The sequence below is a fragment of the Papaver somniferum genome, chromosome 10, assembly GCF_003573695.1.
Source record: "Papaver somniferum cultivar HN1 chromosome 10, ASM357369v1, whole genome shotgun sequence".
NCBI lineage: Eukaryota > Viridiplantae > Streptophyta > Magnoliopsida > Ranunculales > Papaveraceae > Papaver > Papaver somniferum.
The window spans coordinates 64,898,203-64,914,996 of record NC_039367.1 but is presented as its reverse complement, the minus strand read 5'-3'; the positions used below and the strand labels follow the sequence as shown (position 1 = coordinate 64,914,996).

Below are 16,794 nucleotides of genomic sequence, written 5' to 3'. Positions count from 1 at the left end.
AGAAATTTTGAGTTTGGCTAAATTTTTGCACAATTCAAGCTACATTAACTAAATATGAGGCATACCTGAGTACCCATAGCTTCATCTTCAGGTTGTGGCTGATAAAATCCATCATTTTTTTGGTTAGCTTGAGTTTGGGGCAAAAAGCTTTCATCATCTAACAAACAACTCATTTCCGGATCATTAGAAGTATTGACAAATATACTATGAGGTGAAGGGGGTTCTGATTCTGAGGATGAGGTATCATCACATGAATCACCCAAATCATAATTACTAAACTCAAAAAAAAAAAATTGGGTTCACCCATCTTCTTCTTCCTATTTCCTCCTTCTTCTTCTTATCTCTCAATAATAATGTTATAACAAAACAATCCCACTAATATAACTCACTAATCACTAACTAATCAGTTACTAATCATAATACTAATACTAATTAATCATCACGCTAACTAAGTTTATCATTAAGGGTAAAGTAGGTATTTTTTTAAAAAATCAGATAAGTGGTGATTGGAAATTACTACCGGTAACCACTCCAAAAACTTGAGAGTAGTCCCCCTATTTTTTGAGTAGTCCCCGAAAAAACGGTTCTTACAATAGTTTTCTCAATAATTATATACTTGTTGCTCCTGTTGGATATTAGAACAGTTAAGCCCATACAGCAGTTTAGACTTGAGATGCGGCAAAATTGAAATGTAAAGATAAAGTTTTATCCCAATAATTTCAATTTCTCAGAGGAGCAGAGCAATGGCGTTCTTAGCTAGATTTCCTTTATCAAGCTTCTGTATTGTATCATCCAAGTCATTAGTGATTCCTTTAAACCCTCTTACTCCAATCCGAAGGGTAGTTCGTACTTTTTCTGTTTCCGCTTCTTCTTCTGTTCCTCCTACTATAACTGATAAAGCGGAGGATAATTCTCCATCTTCATCAGTAACATTGAAGTCTACATCTACTGAGATTACTCCCTTAGTAACAGCAACAACAACAGCAGTGTCCAAAAGATGGAAACCGATTTGTCTGTATTACACACAAGAAAAATGCACCATGGTAAGCACATACTCGACTTAATCTTCATGCTCCATTTGTATGATTTTACGAAAACCCAAACTTAAAAATAGCTTCTTTTGTGGAGTTTTAGGTTTTCTTTATTAAAAGTTGAATGTGATGCGGGAGTAATAGTAGCTGCTGCCAACTTGTTTGATAAATGTTTTCACAGAAAATTAGATTTCAGTTAGTTCATCTTGGGTTTACTACCCCATAGCATGTATTAGGAAGATTGATTTCTTTGGGGATTTTCTCTGTTCGTATGACATTCAGTCTTTTGCGAAATGTGGCTGTTATGTCGTTCAGATGAATTTTAAGTGTATCAGTATTTAGTAATAATGTTTTTAAGTGTAATGTGGAGCTTTACAACGTCTAACTTGATATTTTTTTGTTTGTAGATGGACGATCCTTTGCATCTTGAGAAGTTCACTCATGATTTATCCTCTGGTCTTCAAGTAAATGTTGCTGATCTTGAAAATGTGCGTGCTCAAAATCTAGATTATCTTTTGGTGCTCGACTTGGAAGGGAAAGTTGAGATTCTTGAATTTCCTGTTATAATAATTGATACAAAAACCTTGGAGTTTGTAGATTTTTTCCACAGGTAAGCAGCATATATAATGTGTTTTTAGGCTGTAAGGTTATATTAATACTTCAGAAGTAGTCTCATATTTCTTTCTTCGACCACTCTCTTCTCCCCTTCCGTACCGACAATATAAAATCTTTCTAATAAATGAGGTTTTGGTTTGACATCAAACTTTGAGATTCAGTCTAGCAACAGACATTCAGTGGATAGTTTCATACCCTCACAATATGGCAGTGTTACACCTAATGGTAATCTGAGTCTCCAAACATGTCATTGTGAAACCTTATGCTGAACCCAACTTGTTGCTGTTGGTCGATCAAGGGGAATAGGGATCATAATTGTTGCAGGATCACTTAGGAGTTCTGTTTATTTAGCTTTATTTGCAAGTTTCTACAGAGGGGCACTTTCCCAAGGGTGTCTTTCTAGTATGTTGTATACGTACTTATTAGCTAGTCTTTTGGAGGCGGAGCCATACTTTTATTTTTCTCAAACATTAATCTAGAAGTTATCGACGGGTGCTTTTAGTTTTGTCGATTTATCAACATCTATTTTGATTCCTATTCTCTCTTCTTCTTTTTTTGCATTTGTATATATATCGTGCTACCTTGAGATTGCATTCACAATCCTTCTTTTGTTGCTAAATACTTTTGTACTTTGTATGTGTCCAGTGAGTCCCTAGTCCATTTTTACCTTATATGAAGTATGTTTTTTGTTAACTGCCTTGTGCATATTCTTCACTTGCAGGTTTGTGAGGCCTACCAAAATGAGCGAGAAGAGAGTGGAGGAATATATTGAAGGAAAATATGGAAAAATTGGAGTTGATCGGTATGTGATAAAGTTGTATCTTAATTCATCTTTTTGCCCAGTACAATTTGAGATTAAAATATGACCGTCTGTGTACATATACGATATAATACGATTAGGTTACATGTGTCAGTACGTGGTGAGCTAGATATGTGCACATACCTATCTGCTTGTCTCCGATATAACGTATTATATTCTGCGGTTAAAAATTGTTTTGCTAGATGTTTAATGTACTGCATATGAATTCAAGGTATTAGATATATCTTATGTTCATATATAGTGTGCTCGCACACAACATCTCACATTGTTATGTGCAAGTACCCACTGAAGTGTTTGTATCTGACACTTACGCACTGTGTCTGTGTGTCGGGCACGAGAAAATCTCTAAAGAGGAGTGTCCTTGTTAGTACATTATGGATAATGAAAAGTAATTGATTATTTTAGAGCTATGTGAGGGGGTATAGCTAACATTGATCTCCAGTGTCTGGCACGATACAGCAATCACATTTGAAGAAGTAATTCAACAATTTGAAATTTGGATGACCAATCATCATTTGTGGGAGCCGGAACATGGAGGAGCTCTACATCGAGCTGCATTTGTTACTTGGTTAGTAGATAAATATGTATCTTCTTCTATGATACAAAGAGGTCTTGTCTTCATTGGTTTTGGAAAGCATATCAAAACCGAGAATGTTATCCATTACAGATACTCTTGGACTATGATTTTAATTTCTGTGGTATTCTTTTCATCTTACTTAATAACATCTAGTTTTTGTTGATATTAGTGGAAATTGGGATTTGAAGACAAAGGTCCCTCAGCAGTGCAAAGATTCAAGTATGAAGTTACCCCCGTACTTCATGGAGTGGATTAATTTGAAAGACATATATCTCAACTTTTACAAGAGAAGGGTGTGTAAATTAATGAAATTTACTTAAGTTTGGTTCCCTTGAAACTAGATCTGCGGGACTTCCTTTACCTAAAAAGACAAACTCGATTGATATACCTTCACTTATCTACTTGTGAATTTTAGGCCACAGGAATGGTAACTATGATGAAAGAACTCAACATGCCATTGGTTGGAAAACACCATCTTGGAATTGATGACACCAAGAACATTGCAAGAGTTTTGCAACGCATTCTTGTAGATGGTGCCCTGATGCAGATTACTGCAAGGAGAAGTTCCAGTTCTCTTGAGAAGGTGGAGTTCCTTTTCAAGAATCGGATCGTTTGAACTGCTTATCTGATGAATATCTGGTGATTTTGGTGGCAGCAAGCTTTCTTCGTCGTGCAGGTTCTGTATCATCTCTTTCTTTCATTTTACTGGTGAAAATAATAAAGCAACATATCTACCTGTCACCTTTCACGGCCACTGGGGAATTTCTTAAGCATCTGCTACCTCCACAGGCTTCACAGAGTGTTCAGGTTAAGACTCTGGCACCAAGGTTTAAAGTAGGCACTTGTTTTTTGTGATTATTAGTTTGTAAAATATTTCTAGCCATAACATAATATTGTTTCTGGTCACAATGAAGGGTATCATAAAATGAGTTGGTTTTCTTCATGCATGCTTGACAACCTCATGCTTCTCAAAATTAGTAAGGCAAGTCTCTTCATTCTTAGCAGTAAGCAAGCTGCTTATGTTAGAGACGCAGCTATACTAAAATTTTCATGCCCAAAGAGTGGGGATGATAAGCGTCGACTGTTTTAATCTGTACTACTACTAGTATCATGCCCCTAGAGTGGGGTAATGGGATCTTCCATATAATTACTTCAAAATTTGGTGACTGTTGCCTTCCTTTTCGGAAAACAAACAGAGTTGTAGCTAACTTAATGAAGAGTCTACAAGATGTTGCCCACACAAATATGAACATATATGAAGTAATGTCAGGTAAACATATAAATCAGTGTCAGAGAGACTTTCTAGCACCAATTTTATTTCTTTGACCAACTTTCTACTTCCCAGCTCTATCCGAGAGGTTCAAATGGAAATCTCTCCACATATCTCTGTAGTAGTGGTCCCGTTTTTTACCCGCTCTTCAGTTGTTTTTGCTTTTGAAGAGATTGCGGAGGGGAGGACAGTGGTCATGCTCGGCAGCGGAAAATAGTCCCGCATGCTAGAGCATGAGAATGTGACATAGTTCTGTTGACTGTCTGCAAACGGATTCGTTCATGGACAGATATTCCCAAATGAGGATACTCCAATGTTTCAAACCTTTACAAAAGAGCTGCCGCTCCGGGAACACATCTGACTTATTCATTCCAGAACTCATCTGGCAAACATATATACTTAACCATGTTCTGGTGAAGATAAAAAAAAATCTCTGCAGTGATGGCACTGATATACAGAGGTACGTAAGTTGCTATTTTGTGACATGATCGTTATCTTACTGCAGTTGCTCCATAGTTTGCATTGAAGACAAGGTATTCCTCTTCTTCATATTCTTCCTTTTCACTGTATATACGGTTTCTTAGTTAAGGTGTCCTTATAATTGTATGTGTTATAGATGCATATCCGCAAAAGCACATAGAAGTTGCTTAAAAAATATAACTTCATGTTGCTTGTGCCTTGTGTACTTGGAATAGGATGATATGGATGATATAGAGATGCCAATGAGGTTCACCAAACTAGGAGAGCATGTTGAAGTTAGTTGTGAATCAATGGTAATGACTACACTAGAAAAATTTAGTGGTACTATCAACATGCTCCTCTTTGAACTTTGCTGAAACAAAATTCTTGATGTAATGAAAATAAGTAAATAGAATTTGGCCAATAAGTCGAAGAAATCGCCATCGTCCAAAAAATTGATTTTTTAAGAAACTAGAGAAATAGTTGTATGAGAAAGGATCAAAGACAGATGAAAGAATTGAATCTTCTATCTTTAACTGAAACCATGTGAGTAATTGATAAGTGATGCGGAGTATTACTATTATAGATCAAGGTGGACAGATAAGAATCATTGCCTTGCATAGGGTGCAAGACTGAGATGAGCTGCTGGAGAGAAAGGTAAACAGACTTATATTCTCGCAAAAAGCATAGAATTGTGCTTGGTTCTTGCACTGGGATGGGAAAAACATAGGATCCTGGTCTTCCTTGGGTGCATAGATCTTTTTTACCTTTCATATAATGATGGGCATAATCATACAATATTCTACATTATATGTCTTATTTTATATAGGAAAAAAAAAACGTAAGGACAGATCAACAGAGTTTCTGCCTGAGAGCCCAGACCTGCAGGCTCAAGTTTCGATCTAACCACTCAAAGACTTCCTGACTGGTTAATCTATTACATAATAAAGCTAAATTAGCAGCCGCAATGTTTTCCTGCCTTTGCATGATGTTCATGGAATCCCGCACAAAAGTAACTTCATCAATATCTCCATACATTAGCTGACTGATGCTTCTATTACATGATCACCACTGGAAGGAGAGGGAAAATGAGAACACAACAAAATGAGAAAAAAGAAAAAAAAATAGCTCCAATATTGCGTCATTTCACCAAATCATGTATCTTACTGATGTAATTATCAGTATAGGAATTTTCAAGAGCTGTATTTGACAGCGTCTCTCGCAATTTGTTGTGATTTTCTCTAATCTCGATCCCGATTGGATTTGTTTCATCCATTACCCCTTTCACTAACCTACTAAAAGTCTCTTTAGTAAACCAACCATCTTCTTCTCTCCTTTCCACTTCCAGTGCTACCTTCAAATCCCCGGCTAATATTCTTGTGTTCATAAACTGATCTCCTAAATGTGGCATCAGTACAATCTGACAATGGCTCATGAGGGCTTCCCACATTGACCCAAAACCACAATGTGTTACAAAACATCCAACGGAAGGATGCGCCAGTATTTGTGGTTGCTGAACCCATCCTCCATGAACCACACCTCTTTGTCGAACTCTTTCCTCGAACCCATCTGGTAATGCCTCTTCTACCGTGGTACAACCGACCGGTGGTTTCAATGCTACGAAAAAAGGCATTTCCGTGAGTTCAAAACCAAGAAGCAATTCTTGGAACTGGTCTTTTCTTAGCACCCATTCACTTCCAAATGCACAGTAAAGAACCGATCCTGGACTAAACATACCAAGCCAATTAGCCCATTTTTCTTCTAGAGGTTTGGTGAGTTTCTCGGGCAGTGCAGGACCTGTCAACAGCACTGGCTTCCCGTACTGAGTCTCAATGTAGTCACAGTAAGGACCCTCGATCTCTCTACACGTTCTGATAGAAATGTAATCACATGCTTTCAGTGAATTCGTCACTTGCTCGTAGAAAGACAAACCTGTGACTTCGTTCTTACGTGTGGCGAACGATGTAATGGTTTTAACCTCGTGTCGATGAAGCATCACAGGAGAATTAAGTGGAAAACCAGGAGGAGGACCCATTAATTTGATTTCAGTATTAGTTTTGTCTTCCCCGTTGGGAGACAAACGCGCAATGCTGGCTGAGTCAAGCTGACGCGAAGGCACCAGCAGGTATGCGGTTGAAGCTGCGCTAACAACGGTATGGTGAATGGATTTGATGCCAAGAGGAGTTGTAAATGAAGGTATCCATTCCGCAAAATCATAAAACACGACGTTAGGCTTGAGATCAGTAAGAAGGGACTGAACGTGGTCTTTCAGAAGATAATAAGCTGCGATTAGGAGGTGAGAGATAGAGATGTGAACGTCAGACATGGTCTCGGCGCCATGAGGAAGGCCATCGACGTGGGGAACATCAAGAGGGTAGAAGGTTATGAGATTAGGATACAAGTTAGATGGTTGCAATTTGGTGATTGTTTTTCTTGGAGAAAAGAAAGAAACTTTGTTACCTTTCTCTGCTAATTTGTTAGAGAGATGAAGAAACGGAGTTAGGTGACCCATAGCAAACCATGGATGCATAGCTGCGTGAAATGTTGATTTGTCCATGCTGCTGCTGTTGTCGTTGGTACTCATGAAGATTTTAAACAATTCCTGGTTTTCTTCTTCCTTATTTCCTTTACCTTATATCGAAAGTATCCAACCAAGACTTTTATAATTTTCTAACATGTACCTAAATAAGAGGAATGAAATTTTTTTATTGGCTAAAATGCTTGGCCACTTTTTAAGGGAGCTTCCTTGGTTATGGCCAAATGAATTTGAACAGAAAAAGGACGAAATTTTAGCTGGTTCAAATAGGTTTCACTTCTTGGCCTAAAATGTTTCTTTCCAGGATACAGGGAGCAGGCTCCATTCAATAAAAGTTTGAAAGCAAATCTCCTTCCATAAATGGCAAAAGTACATTAACAAAACGAACATAATGTTGGTAAATTCGTAAAGCAGCAACAAACAAAACAATGCTACAGTTTGCAGCAAGAATCTTCCATTGTTGGTACAATTTAAAAGCAATCACAAAAGAAACAAACAATGCCACGGTTTGCATTAGGGATCTTACATACAAATAGGGAAATAATGCCACGGTTTGCATTAGGGATCTTACATACAAATAGGGAATGAATATACTAAACCACGGAGATGTGGAACCAGAGAACATCAAGGTATACTAAAGATAGCAGCTTCCCCTTCGGAACTGTTCCCATTATTATCCATCTCCACCACCTCCTGATTTCGGGTGTATATCAATATTTTCGATACAATGTTGCAGAATTCCCTGTAAACATTGAAGATTTGGCTAAGTGAAAAATGACAGTGTAGAGGAGTGTGTATAATAATGTGATAAGTTACTTACTTCCAAGGACCGTCTCCAATTAGCATCATCTCATCTTCTTGATCAGTGTAAACAACTTGCCATCCTTTTTTCGGGTCGTTCAAAAGACCTTCCATATTGAAAAGCCGCTCCAACTCAGATATCAGATCAGGGTATCCCTCAAGCTTGGTGAGATCAATTGCCCTGCCTGCAACACTCCCTTGCTTGTGAACCTGTAGTATCTATCTCATAACAAAAAGCTATATAACTTAGCAAAGAATTTTACAAGTAAGGATCTTATTCCGAGCAAGGGTGTTTGCTATGTAAAGATTCACCTACTTTGGTGCATCTTTGTCCAAATGCTTTTGCCGAGCTGGTAGGATCCAAATAATTTTCAGTACACGCTACATAAGGGATGTCTGGGTTCAAGTTCTCATTTGAAGATGGAGATGTAATTGGAGTAGTGCTGAAATCCTCTTCATTTGCCACATGAGTTTCCTCAGTCAAGGGAAACCCAAAGAGTCTGCAACCATTTCTACTGGTAGCCAAACCTCGTTCACCCATCAATCCTGCTCGATTCACGAAGGAGGTAGGTGGATGCATAAAATTCATTAGTTGATGTTCTTTCCACAGTTCTGGAGCAAACATGGACGCCGAGTCTTCTGTGGTATAAAAACCAACATGTATAAGATAATTATGACATTAGTTTGGTATACTAAGGCTCAAGATAATCAAATAAACTAGGAAACTTGCCCTTCTCATGATTATTATTGAAGGCATAAGCATGGCCAGGATTTGCAGCCCGAGTACTTGCTTGTTGAAACATTAGGACCGATGATGGAGACGACACCTTTACTGATGGTGCTCTGGTTTGCACATCACTGTAGCCATGCAACATTGCTGGCCACGCACTACCATTGGTGGACCTGTGAACCCCATCCAAATATCCAAACTCACCACTATCACGAGATCTGTTATCCACTAAGCCCCTCATTTGTGGTGCTTTTGAATATAATTCTTGACCTTGCAAGACCTTCGGGAATCGGGCAGATTCTCCAAAGCCGCCTTTGTTGGGAATATCAGAGGTTCCTGAAAGTACCTTGACGCCATTTAGTATTCCAGCCATCCCATTACTGTTTGAACCAGGGTCACACCTCCTGATACCGAATGGTTGATGATTCTGCACATCATAACCATCGTAAGAAGGGTTCAAACCCAAAATTTCTTGACCTTGCAAGACCTTCTGGAACCTAAAAGATTCCCCAAAGTCCAAATATCCACCCCCATCTGTAACAAAAAGAAATAACCAAATAGATTACTTGGCTTGAAATAGAAAAGATTGCAAATATTCTTTAATAACGTCCATTTGAAGCTACTTGTCATTCCGCACTTACTAGGAGCAGGAAAATCTGCTATTTGTGCTGGCAAACGAATCTTGGCTCTCTTAGCACCAGGCGGTGACAAATTTCCTGACCCTGAAAATGAACTAGATGGCTCAATCTCCCACGGAGAAACTCTATTTTGCCGAGTCATCTCCACATTATCATCCCATCTTACCTGTTAATGAGTTAAAACATTTAGCGGAAGAATCTTCAACGATTGAGACATGCCACATTGCAGGGACATATATGAGTATAAGCTATCGCAAGAAGATGATAGAAATTCGAGGATAATGCATAGATCCTTACTAAATGCAGCAAATGAAGAGCCTCAAAAAATATTACAAGAAAACATACCAACAGGCATCTCCATTTTGAACCGGGCCATCTAACAGGATCCATTTCACTAATCCCAGCAATCATTCCAGTGCATCTGCAGAATGCAAGTAATTTAGATAGTCTTTTCCTTCAGGAAAGATGCATTTTGTGAAGTGCAAAAAGCTTGTCAAACCTTTGCTCTGTCGAATCTTCAGTTTCAAATCGCATCTTAAATCTCATTCCAATAGATAACGAAAGACCGAACCCCTTTAAGAACTTCTGGAAAGGAATTAGAAACTCTGACGGGCTAACCCTGCAAATGAATATTCAAACTCAGGTGCACTGCCATTTGACTCGTTTGTTAAACACATTATACTTGCTAGCATCTTTTTTTCCTTTTTCCAGACATGCTACAGAATTAAATGTAGTTCAAAAGTTTCAACATTCTGAAAATGTAATTCAAATCTATGGTGAAATTGGTGATACAATGATGGTATATTTTTCCCGGCAGAGACAAAATCGACAAGTGAATAAACCTCAATCCTAACATCATACAATAATACCACCAACAATAGCAACTCAAATCGGAACACCTAGTTACCTTGGTGTATAATTAATGTGAAATAGAGTCTTTGCAGCTACAGCTTTAGCCACAGATGTGAGTGTGCTAGTGTTACAGGTCTGGCTGCCAAAAACTGAGAACGAGCCGCCACTTTTGTACTGAGTTGCCCTCCGGACACCCAGCCTCAGTTCTCCATCTTCGCCCCTGGTCGAAGAATCACACAGTAAGTCACCGAAAGAAGATACCAACAACCTCTAGTGTTTGAAAAATCATATTTTAAGCTAAGATGATAAGACTACAACAATGTATATACCTAAGAAAGAGCACAGCATCCCCAGAAACAAGCTTCTTATTGTTAACGAAGGCACTCCATCCAGTTGTAAGTAAATGCCTTCGAGGCTGACCTGCAAGAGAGAGTAAAAACTCATTAAAAATGTTTAAGCAGAACTTTCAATCTCCTGAACACATTGCAACTAAGGTAGGATTTGTAAGACTTCTGTACCATTGAACATACATACCCCTGTAGATGTGTCGAAATTTCCACACCATACCATGTAAATCCTTTGCAACAAGCTCTTGTGAAGGTCTTTGCTGTTTATAGTCCTACAAATTCAACATTCACCAAAAAAATATCAATTAAAATAATTTGTTTCATTGTATGAACCACATTTAGTAATCCATTAAATTACATCCTAAGAATGTAAAACAGAACTCCAAATGGAACAAAACAACTTCAAAAAATTAAGCAAATTTAGAGCATTTGCTGAAAACCTACCAGAGGAGGGAAACAATCTTCAGCAGCACGACGAGGGACAGAAAAACCACCATGGGTGCTTGTATCAGAAGCAGTAAGGGTTTTACAGAACATGTGGGGTGTGGTAGTACTACTAATACTGCTTGATTTATTGTTACTTAAACCACCTGCACCCTCAATTTCCTCTTCATCAATGAATACCATATTCTCTTCCATCTGATTTCCTTTCAATTTCTGCTCAACCTGATTTTCATACCACAAATTCAATGTTGTTATAAACAAAAATCATCAACCCAAGATCATAACAGTATGAGAAACACAAAGCCAGTAAGAAAGATGATTATTATTACCTCACTATCAGGAATCAAGGAAACTTGGGCATAGACTTCATCAGTGGTAAGCTCAGCCTGTTGAATAAATAAACAATCTCCATGATTATTATTAATTAACAAAATTATCTACAACAAAATGAGGCGTGAGATAGAGGAACTTACACGAAGAGCAACATCAACAACCCGGCAGAAGACATGAGGAGGTAAATCATAAACAAGAGAAGGTGGGATTTGAGAAATATGCTCTAAATGGCCTTGAGGTAAGTAAACAACAAGACTATTCTTCTTTGGAAGAGAAATGTGAGGTCCAGCACAAGCATGCCATAGCTCTAAACAAACAGAAGGTGGTGGCGTTGTAGTTGATGAAGGTGATGAAGAAGACAAAAGTAATGTAGTTGTAGTAGTATCATCATCTTCATCCTCGGTAAGGATATTGTTGAGATCAATTAATCCTCCCATATTCAAAACCAAACAACTAAAAGAACTATGAAGTATCCTTGATGAGATGAGAATTAATCTAAGTAATAACAATGAGTAGGATAAATAACAGTGAAATATGAAGAGAAATGGGTATAGAATGTTTATAGGAAGAAGAATCTCTGCATTACCAAAGAAGTAGTGTTGATGGATAGAGTAAAACAAGAAACTCTTGCTTAGGTTTTGCAGCCTCAACGTTTCTAAAACAAGATGAGTCAAAACTTTAAAAAATAGAGAGACCGTCTCTTTCTCTCTTTATCCCATGCGCACCGCCCGTACTTCTGGGCTGCTGCTGCTGCTGTTTCTGTTCTTGTAATAGTCTCTTTCGTTTCTCGCTCTTTAAGCCTTCCCCAAAAAGGTTCTCTCTCTCACAGTCACTCACTGTCAATATCTCTATCTCTATCCCTTTGTATGTGGGGGGATTCTTGTTGGTGTGGTTTAGAATTGGTTCCTAGCTAGTTGTATGTATATCCCAACTATGTAGAAGAAGTAGAAGATGGTGGTGGCCTGAGTCTGTCTGTCTACTATCTGGTCATACTGCAGCTATACTGGTGGCGTTGCAGCTGATGCTTAGGGGGAGAGGAGGAGATGAGGGGACTGTAGCAGTTGCTGCTGGCTGGGGCAATTTTATGTGTCAGAATTTATTACCAGAGAGAAAAATATGAAGAGACGAGACTAGACAGTCTAGCTAGTTAGTCACTCTAGAGAGACCAGTAATAATAATTAATAATGCTTGTCCCACATTAAATAAAAAAAGAAGAAGAAGTAAAAGATAAAGTAGAAGAAGACAGACTTTTTTTTTTTTGTTGATGGATCGATGAGAGAGAGTGAAAACTCAAAACTCCCCCTGTATTTCCGGGTTGTATAATAATATCATATCAAATGGGGACGATGATGATGATCATGACCATGGGGTCATCATCATGAGTGGGTCACCCCCTCCCTCTGTCCTTTACTTTTTCTTATTTACTTTTATCTCCTTTCCTTCGTGTCTCTTCCTTTTAACTTTCACGGATTTAGTATAATCCCTTCCGATCACAGCTATATACTGTTTCGGTATATTTGTCCCTGTGAACAAGATCGTCGGTCGGTATACCCGTTGCAACTGTTATCAAGGCTGTGAGGGACGGCGTTTCATTTCAAATTTTCAACAACTCTTAATGAGATATGTATGCTGAGGATAGTTACATGTGAAGTGTGAACATTTGAAAGAATTTTGTACTATGTTTATGGCGTGTCACTCTGTTGGGACATCTCAATTGGGTTTTTGATGGAATTGATAACAAAGTACTATCATTCAAATATGTTAGTTCATGTATTATTTTCAGTTAATTTACAAAATTTTCTTATAAATGCGAATTATTACATTTCTTATGTGACTACTCAATTGAGAAAATTGACACTTCGAAAGTTAATTAGAGCTAAACACATTTAAATCAGATGTGTTGAGATTTTAAGAAAAAAGCCAAGTTGTACTACAGATGGAACTGGTCATGTCAAATTCTAATACTAAGATTAATGTTAGAGTTATTCAGACATGATAAATAAGGGCATGTCGGAAATTTTAAGAAGATGAAAATACTAGTTAACAGGAATGTTGCTTTTCAGACTTCGATGTTCGATGAAGCCCTAACAACATAACCGAATTTTACATTGATATTTGAATTAAGGTTTAAACATATGTACAATGTTTCCGGGATGTGGAGCTGCACCCGCCAAGGAGTGTCGCTCCATCAACCCCTCGGCATGTTTTGTCAGGTTGCCCACAACCCAGCTACCATGGTTTCATTATATATTTTTGATCTAAAGAATGGAGTATAATCTTTGAATCTGATTATGTTGTTAAAGATTTATTATTCCCCAAAGGTATTGATCTATTGATTTATTGTACTTGTCAATTTATTAGGAAAGTTCGAACTACTTTTTAAAAATAAACTATACAAAGCTTCGAAGTTAGAAGAATGACATTCTTGTATACATATTCATCCTCCAATTCAGCCCAATTTTCCAACAGAACGAAACTCTTAATTATGTCAAGTATCAACACTTTGATTAGTTTTCCAATAAACACATGAGAGGTTTTTTTTTTTTTTTTTTTTTTAGTAAAAGTAAAAGTAAAATGCATTGACCAATTTATCACACACATATAACTAAGTAAGCCAATACTACAATGTGTAGATAATGATTGAGAACTCATAAAATATGAGAATCAAACTACATTACATAGATTTTTTAAGGAGCTTTTCAAATATATATATATATATAAATTTAAAAAAAAAATCAATTTGTATTTTGAAAGATATAAATAACTTAAATCTATTTTCTTAATTTAAAAAGGGAGTGACATTTTTGTAAATATATAAAAATACACTTTAAAGTATGATTTTATTTTCAAAAGTACGGCTGCACATGGATGGATAAAACCTCAAAAACAACGAATCAAAAAAAAATGAACCGAACCACTAATTTTATAATAATTTAATGGTTTTAGATTATTCATGGTTCGGCTATGGCTTATCCCGAAAAGCGGTCCGACATTATCGGTTTAAACTCATCAATGAAGGGCATAGACATGACTCGATTTATTATAGACATAACTTTTATCGCTAATCCTAGAATTGATTTACCTTCTTCTTCTCGACGACCTTTCCCAACATTACTTTATTGATCTTGACATAATTTCTTGTTTATTAAAGAAAAAACAACGTACAACTGTTATAAAAATAATATTTCGAGTATTGGTGTATTAGTAGTTTATCATTGTCGAACGTTTCTAAACCGAACGAATCAAATATGGAAAACGATAATTTTCTTTTATGATTCAATGAAACCGAGTAGTTTCCGTTCTGATTCACTCAAAAACTGAGCTGACCCGTACCATGGGCACCGTCAGTCAAATGTATATGTAATATTATCTGATATCATTTTATTTATTTATTATAATATATTGTGATTAGATCATATTATTTGTAATTGGATAAAAATAGGATTAGATTGACATGCATAATAATATAAACTGCTAGGTTGACAGAGTGATTCTCGCGAAAATCTCACTGTGAGATATAAAGGGTGGTGGCTATTTTAAATGTTTCTTATGCCGATGGTAGAATTACTGCCAAATCCACCATTAGATTCTCTCGTAGTGAGATTTTCGCGAGGACTCTCAGTAAACCTAGAATCACTCTAATAATTTCACATAAATGTTGAATAATCCAATCAACTTATTCTTTTTTTTTTATTTTTGATGAACATTCCGATCAGATCTCATCTAATCCAAAAAGGTGATTATATAATTGTTTACAAGGAAAAAATAATCAAAACACAAGAAAATCAAAAACCTGCAAAGGTATCCGATTCATGTATGATAAATAGAGAGAAATAACGGTATAATCTGAAATCAGGTCTGACCATTCTGAATGTTTATTTTTTTATTAGTAAGAAATGCTAAATATATATACATATATATATATATATATATATATATATATATATATATTAACCCTGTAAGCTGGTATATATAAACGAAAAATCCAGATGCACTGCTGTGTTAAATCGTTGATGTTCTTGAATCTGGAATTACATGTCATAAAACCAACCATTAAAGATTGAACAAATCACAAATAAAGTGAAGAAAGAATCGCTCTAATACTGAGACCAAAATCATCTAAATATTGAATAAACGTGTCAAAAGACCCAAAGATAATAAAATAACTTGCTCATCTTTAATATATCTAAGAGCAAGTCCAACGGGACTGGCAAAGTAACAGATTTTCACATTTTACACTCACGGTGGGACTGGAAAACAAGTAAAATGGATGGACAAACCCTCAAATAAAAGGGTTTGTCCATCGAGTCTCAAGTTGAGACGAGCACGTTAACGTAGGTCGTCGGCCTATACTTAGCTGAGTCTCGTCTCATAATGAGACACTCGTCTCATAATGAGACACTCGTCTTTGATTGAGCCGACAACGGCTATTTTTATCCAATGCTCTAATTCCACTCTCTATAAATACAACCATTTTCAAATTCAAAACCACACCTTCTACACCCACACCTTCTTATAATTTCACTTTAGTCTTCATCTTTCATTCTCAAAATCTTTCGGAAGAAAATCCACAAAAAAAAGTCTATCAAAGTTTGTGGTCCTAAGTTTACTCAGGAAGAAGATTTAGCATTTTGCTTAGCTTATGTTTTTCAAACAAGAGAAAATATCCATAGTGTTACGAATTTTTCGCAAATGACATTTTTGAAACAATTTTTTTGCAATGTTCGCTGCAGACACAGGGAATCTGAGAAACCGTGATTCCCATGGATTGTGTGCTTGTTTTCAATCAATTTGTCGTGTTCTCAACCACTCTAGGTACGCTAATGCAGAATAACCGAAATAGGCTTAACGGTGAAACTGAAGCAGAAGTGATCCAAAGAGCTGTAGCGATATGGTAGCAAACTAACGAAAGACCTTTTCAGATTTTAGAATGTTACATCATCCTTAGAGAGCTTCACAGGTTTAACGCCTTCTGCCTTCTAGATGCTCCACAAGCCGCTCCACAAATGAGGATGTTAATTACTTCGCTTTTATGGTTTAGTTGTAATTGAGTCTAATGTAATTTTATTTAATTTAATATACTTTGATTCAACAAAGAAATGCTCAAATTGGTTATGCTAGTAAACAGATGGTACAAATACAAAGACATTTCCGTCAGTTAAGCACATGACAAAATAACGATGTTGGAATCAGTTCATCCACTTAATCAGTCCGCTCCAACTTAAAACACGATAGACATTTTCAGGAGTATTTTCAAATGTGTCTTCTTTTGTTTAAGTGTGCAATAGTATACAGTATTTGCAACCAGGACTTGAGCATTCACTAATCATCCATTTTGTAA

General features: G+C 36.8%; 3 protein-coding genes across 3 annotated transcripts; 1 reads left to right on the top strand and 2 right to left on the bottom strand.

Annotated features, from left to right (window-relative positions):
* The first annotated feature begins 644 nt into the window (after positions 1-644).
* LOC113315142 (uncharacterized exonuclease domain-containing protein At3g15140-like) lies at positions 645-3,990 on the top strand. The gene is made up of 6 exons (XM_026563453.1): positions 645-1,043; positions 1,439-1,641; positions 2,368-2,448; positions 2,909-3,034; positions 3,213-3,336; positions 3,459-3,990. Exons 1-6 carry the CDS (start codon positions 744-746, stop codon positions 3,657-3,659), a joined length of 1,035 nt encoding a protein of 344 aa, XP_026419238.1. The 5' UTR covers positions 645-743; the 3' UTR covers positions 3,660-3,990.
* A 1,541-nt stretch (positions 3,991-5,531) lies between these two features.
* LOC113317691 (UDP-glycosyltransferase 79B9-like) lies at positions 5,532-7,424 on the bottom strand. The gene has a single exon (XM_026565833.1). The coding sequence runs from the start codon at positions 7,354-7,356 to the stop codon at positions 5,914-5,916; it is 1,443 nt and encodes a 480-aa protein (XP_026421618.1). The 5' UTR covers positions 7,357-7,424; the 3' UTR covers positions 5,532-5,913.
* A 219-nt stretch (positions 7,425-7,643) lies between these two features.
* Positions 7,644-12,584, bottom strand: LOC113318143 (auxin response factor 3-like). The gene is made up of 13 exons (XM_026566268.1): positions 11,594-12,584; positions 11,450-11,506; positions 11,121-11,342; positions 10,864-10,948; positions 10,659-10,749; positions 10,385-10,549; positions 9,977-10,096; positions 9,823-9,898; positions 9,481-9,643; positions 8,840-9,373; positions 8,426-8,748; positions 8,129-8,328; positions 7,644-8,050 (listed from the first exon to the last, which is right to left on the bottom strand). The coding sequence occupies exons 1-13, from the start codon at positions 11,888-11,890 to the stop codon at positions 7,933-7,935; spliced, it is 2,451 nt and encodes an 816-aa protein (XP_026422053.1). The 5' UTR covers positions 11,891-12,584; the 3' UTR covers positions 7,644-7,932.
* Positions 12,585-16,794: the final 4,210 nt, after the last annotated feature.

Bases quoted from the DNA above. Each gene is read 5' to 3' on its own strand.
- LOC113315142 (XM_026563453.1), top strand. From the start codon at position 744: ATGGCGTTCTTAGCTAGATTTCCTTTATCAAGCTTCTGTATTGTATCA. The intron at 1,044-1,438 runs GTAAGCACATAC...TTTTGTTTGTAG, and splicing joins CACAAGAAAAATGCACCATG to ATGGACGATCCTTTGCATCT. The intron at 2,449-2,908 runs GTATGTGATAAA...ATTGATCTCCAG, and splicing joins GGAAAAATTGGAGTTGATCG to TGTCTGGCACGATACAGCAA.
- LOC113317691 (XM_026565833.1), bottom strand. From the start codon at position 7,356: ATGAGTACCAACGACAACAGCAGCAGCATGGACAAATCAACATTTCAC.
- LOC113318143 (XM_026566268.1), bottom strand. From the start codon at position 11,890: ATGGGAGGATTAATTGATCTCAACAATATCCTTACCGAGGATGAAGAT. The intron at 10,949-11,120 runs GTAGGTTTTCAG...TTGAATTTGTAG, and splicing joins AAGATTGTTTCCCTCCTCTG to GACTATAAACAGCAAAGACC. The intron at 10,097-10,384 runs GTAACTAGGTGT...ATTCATTTGCAG, and splicing joins CACATTAATTATACACCAAG to GGTTAGCCCGTCAGAGTTTC.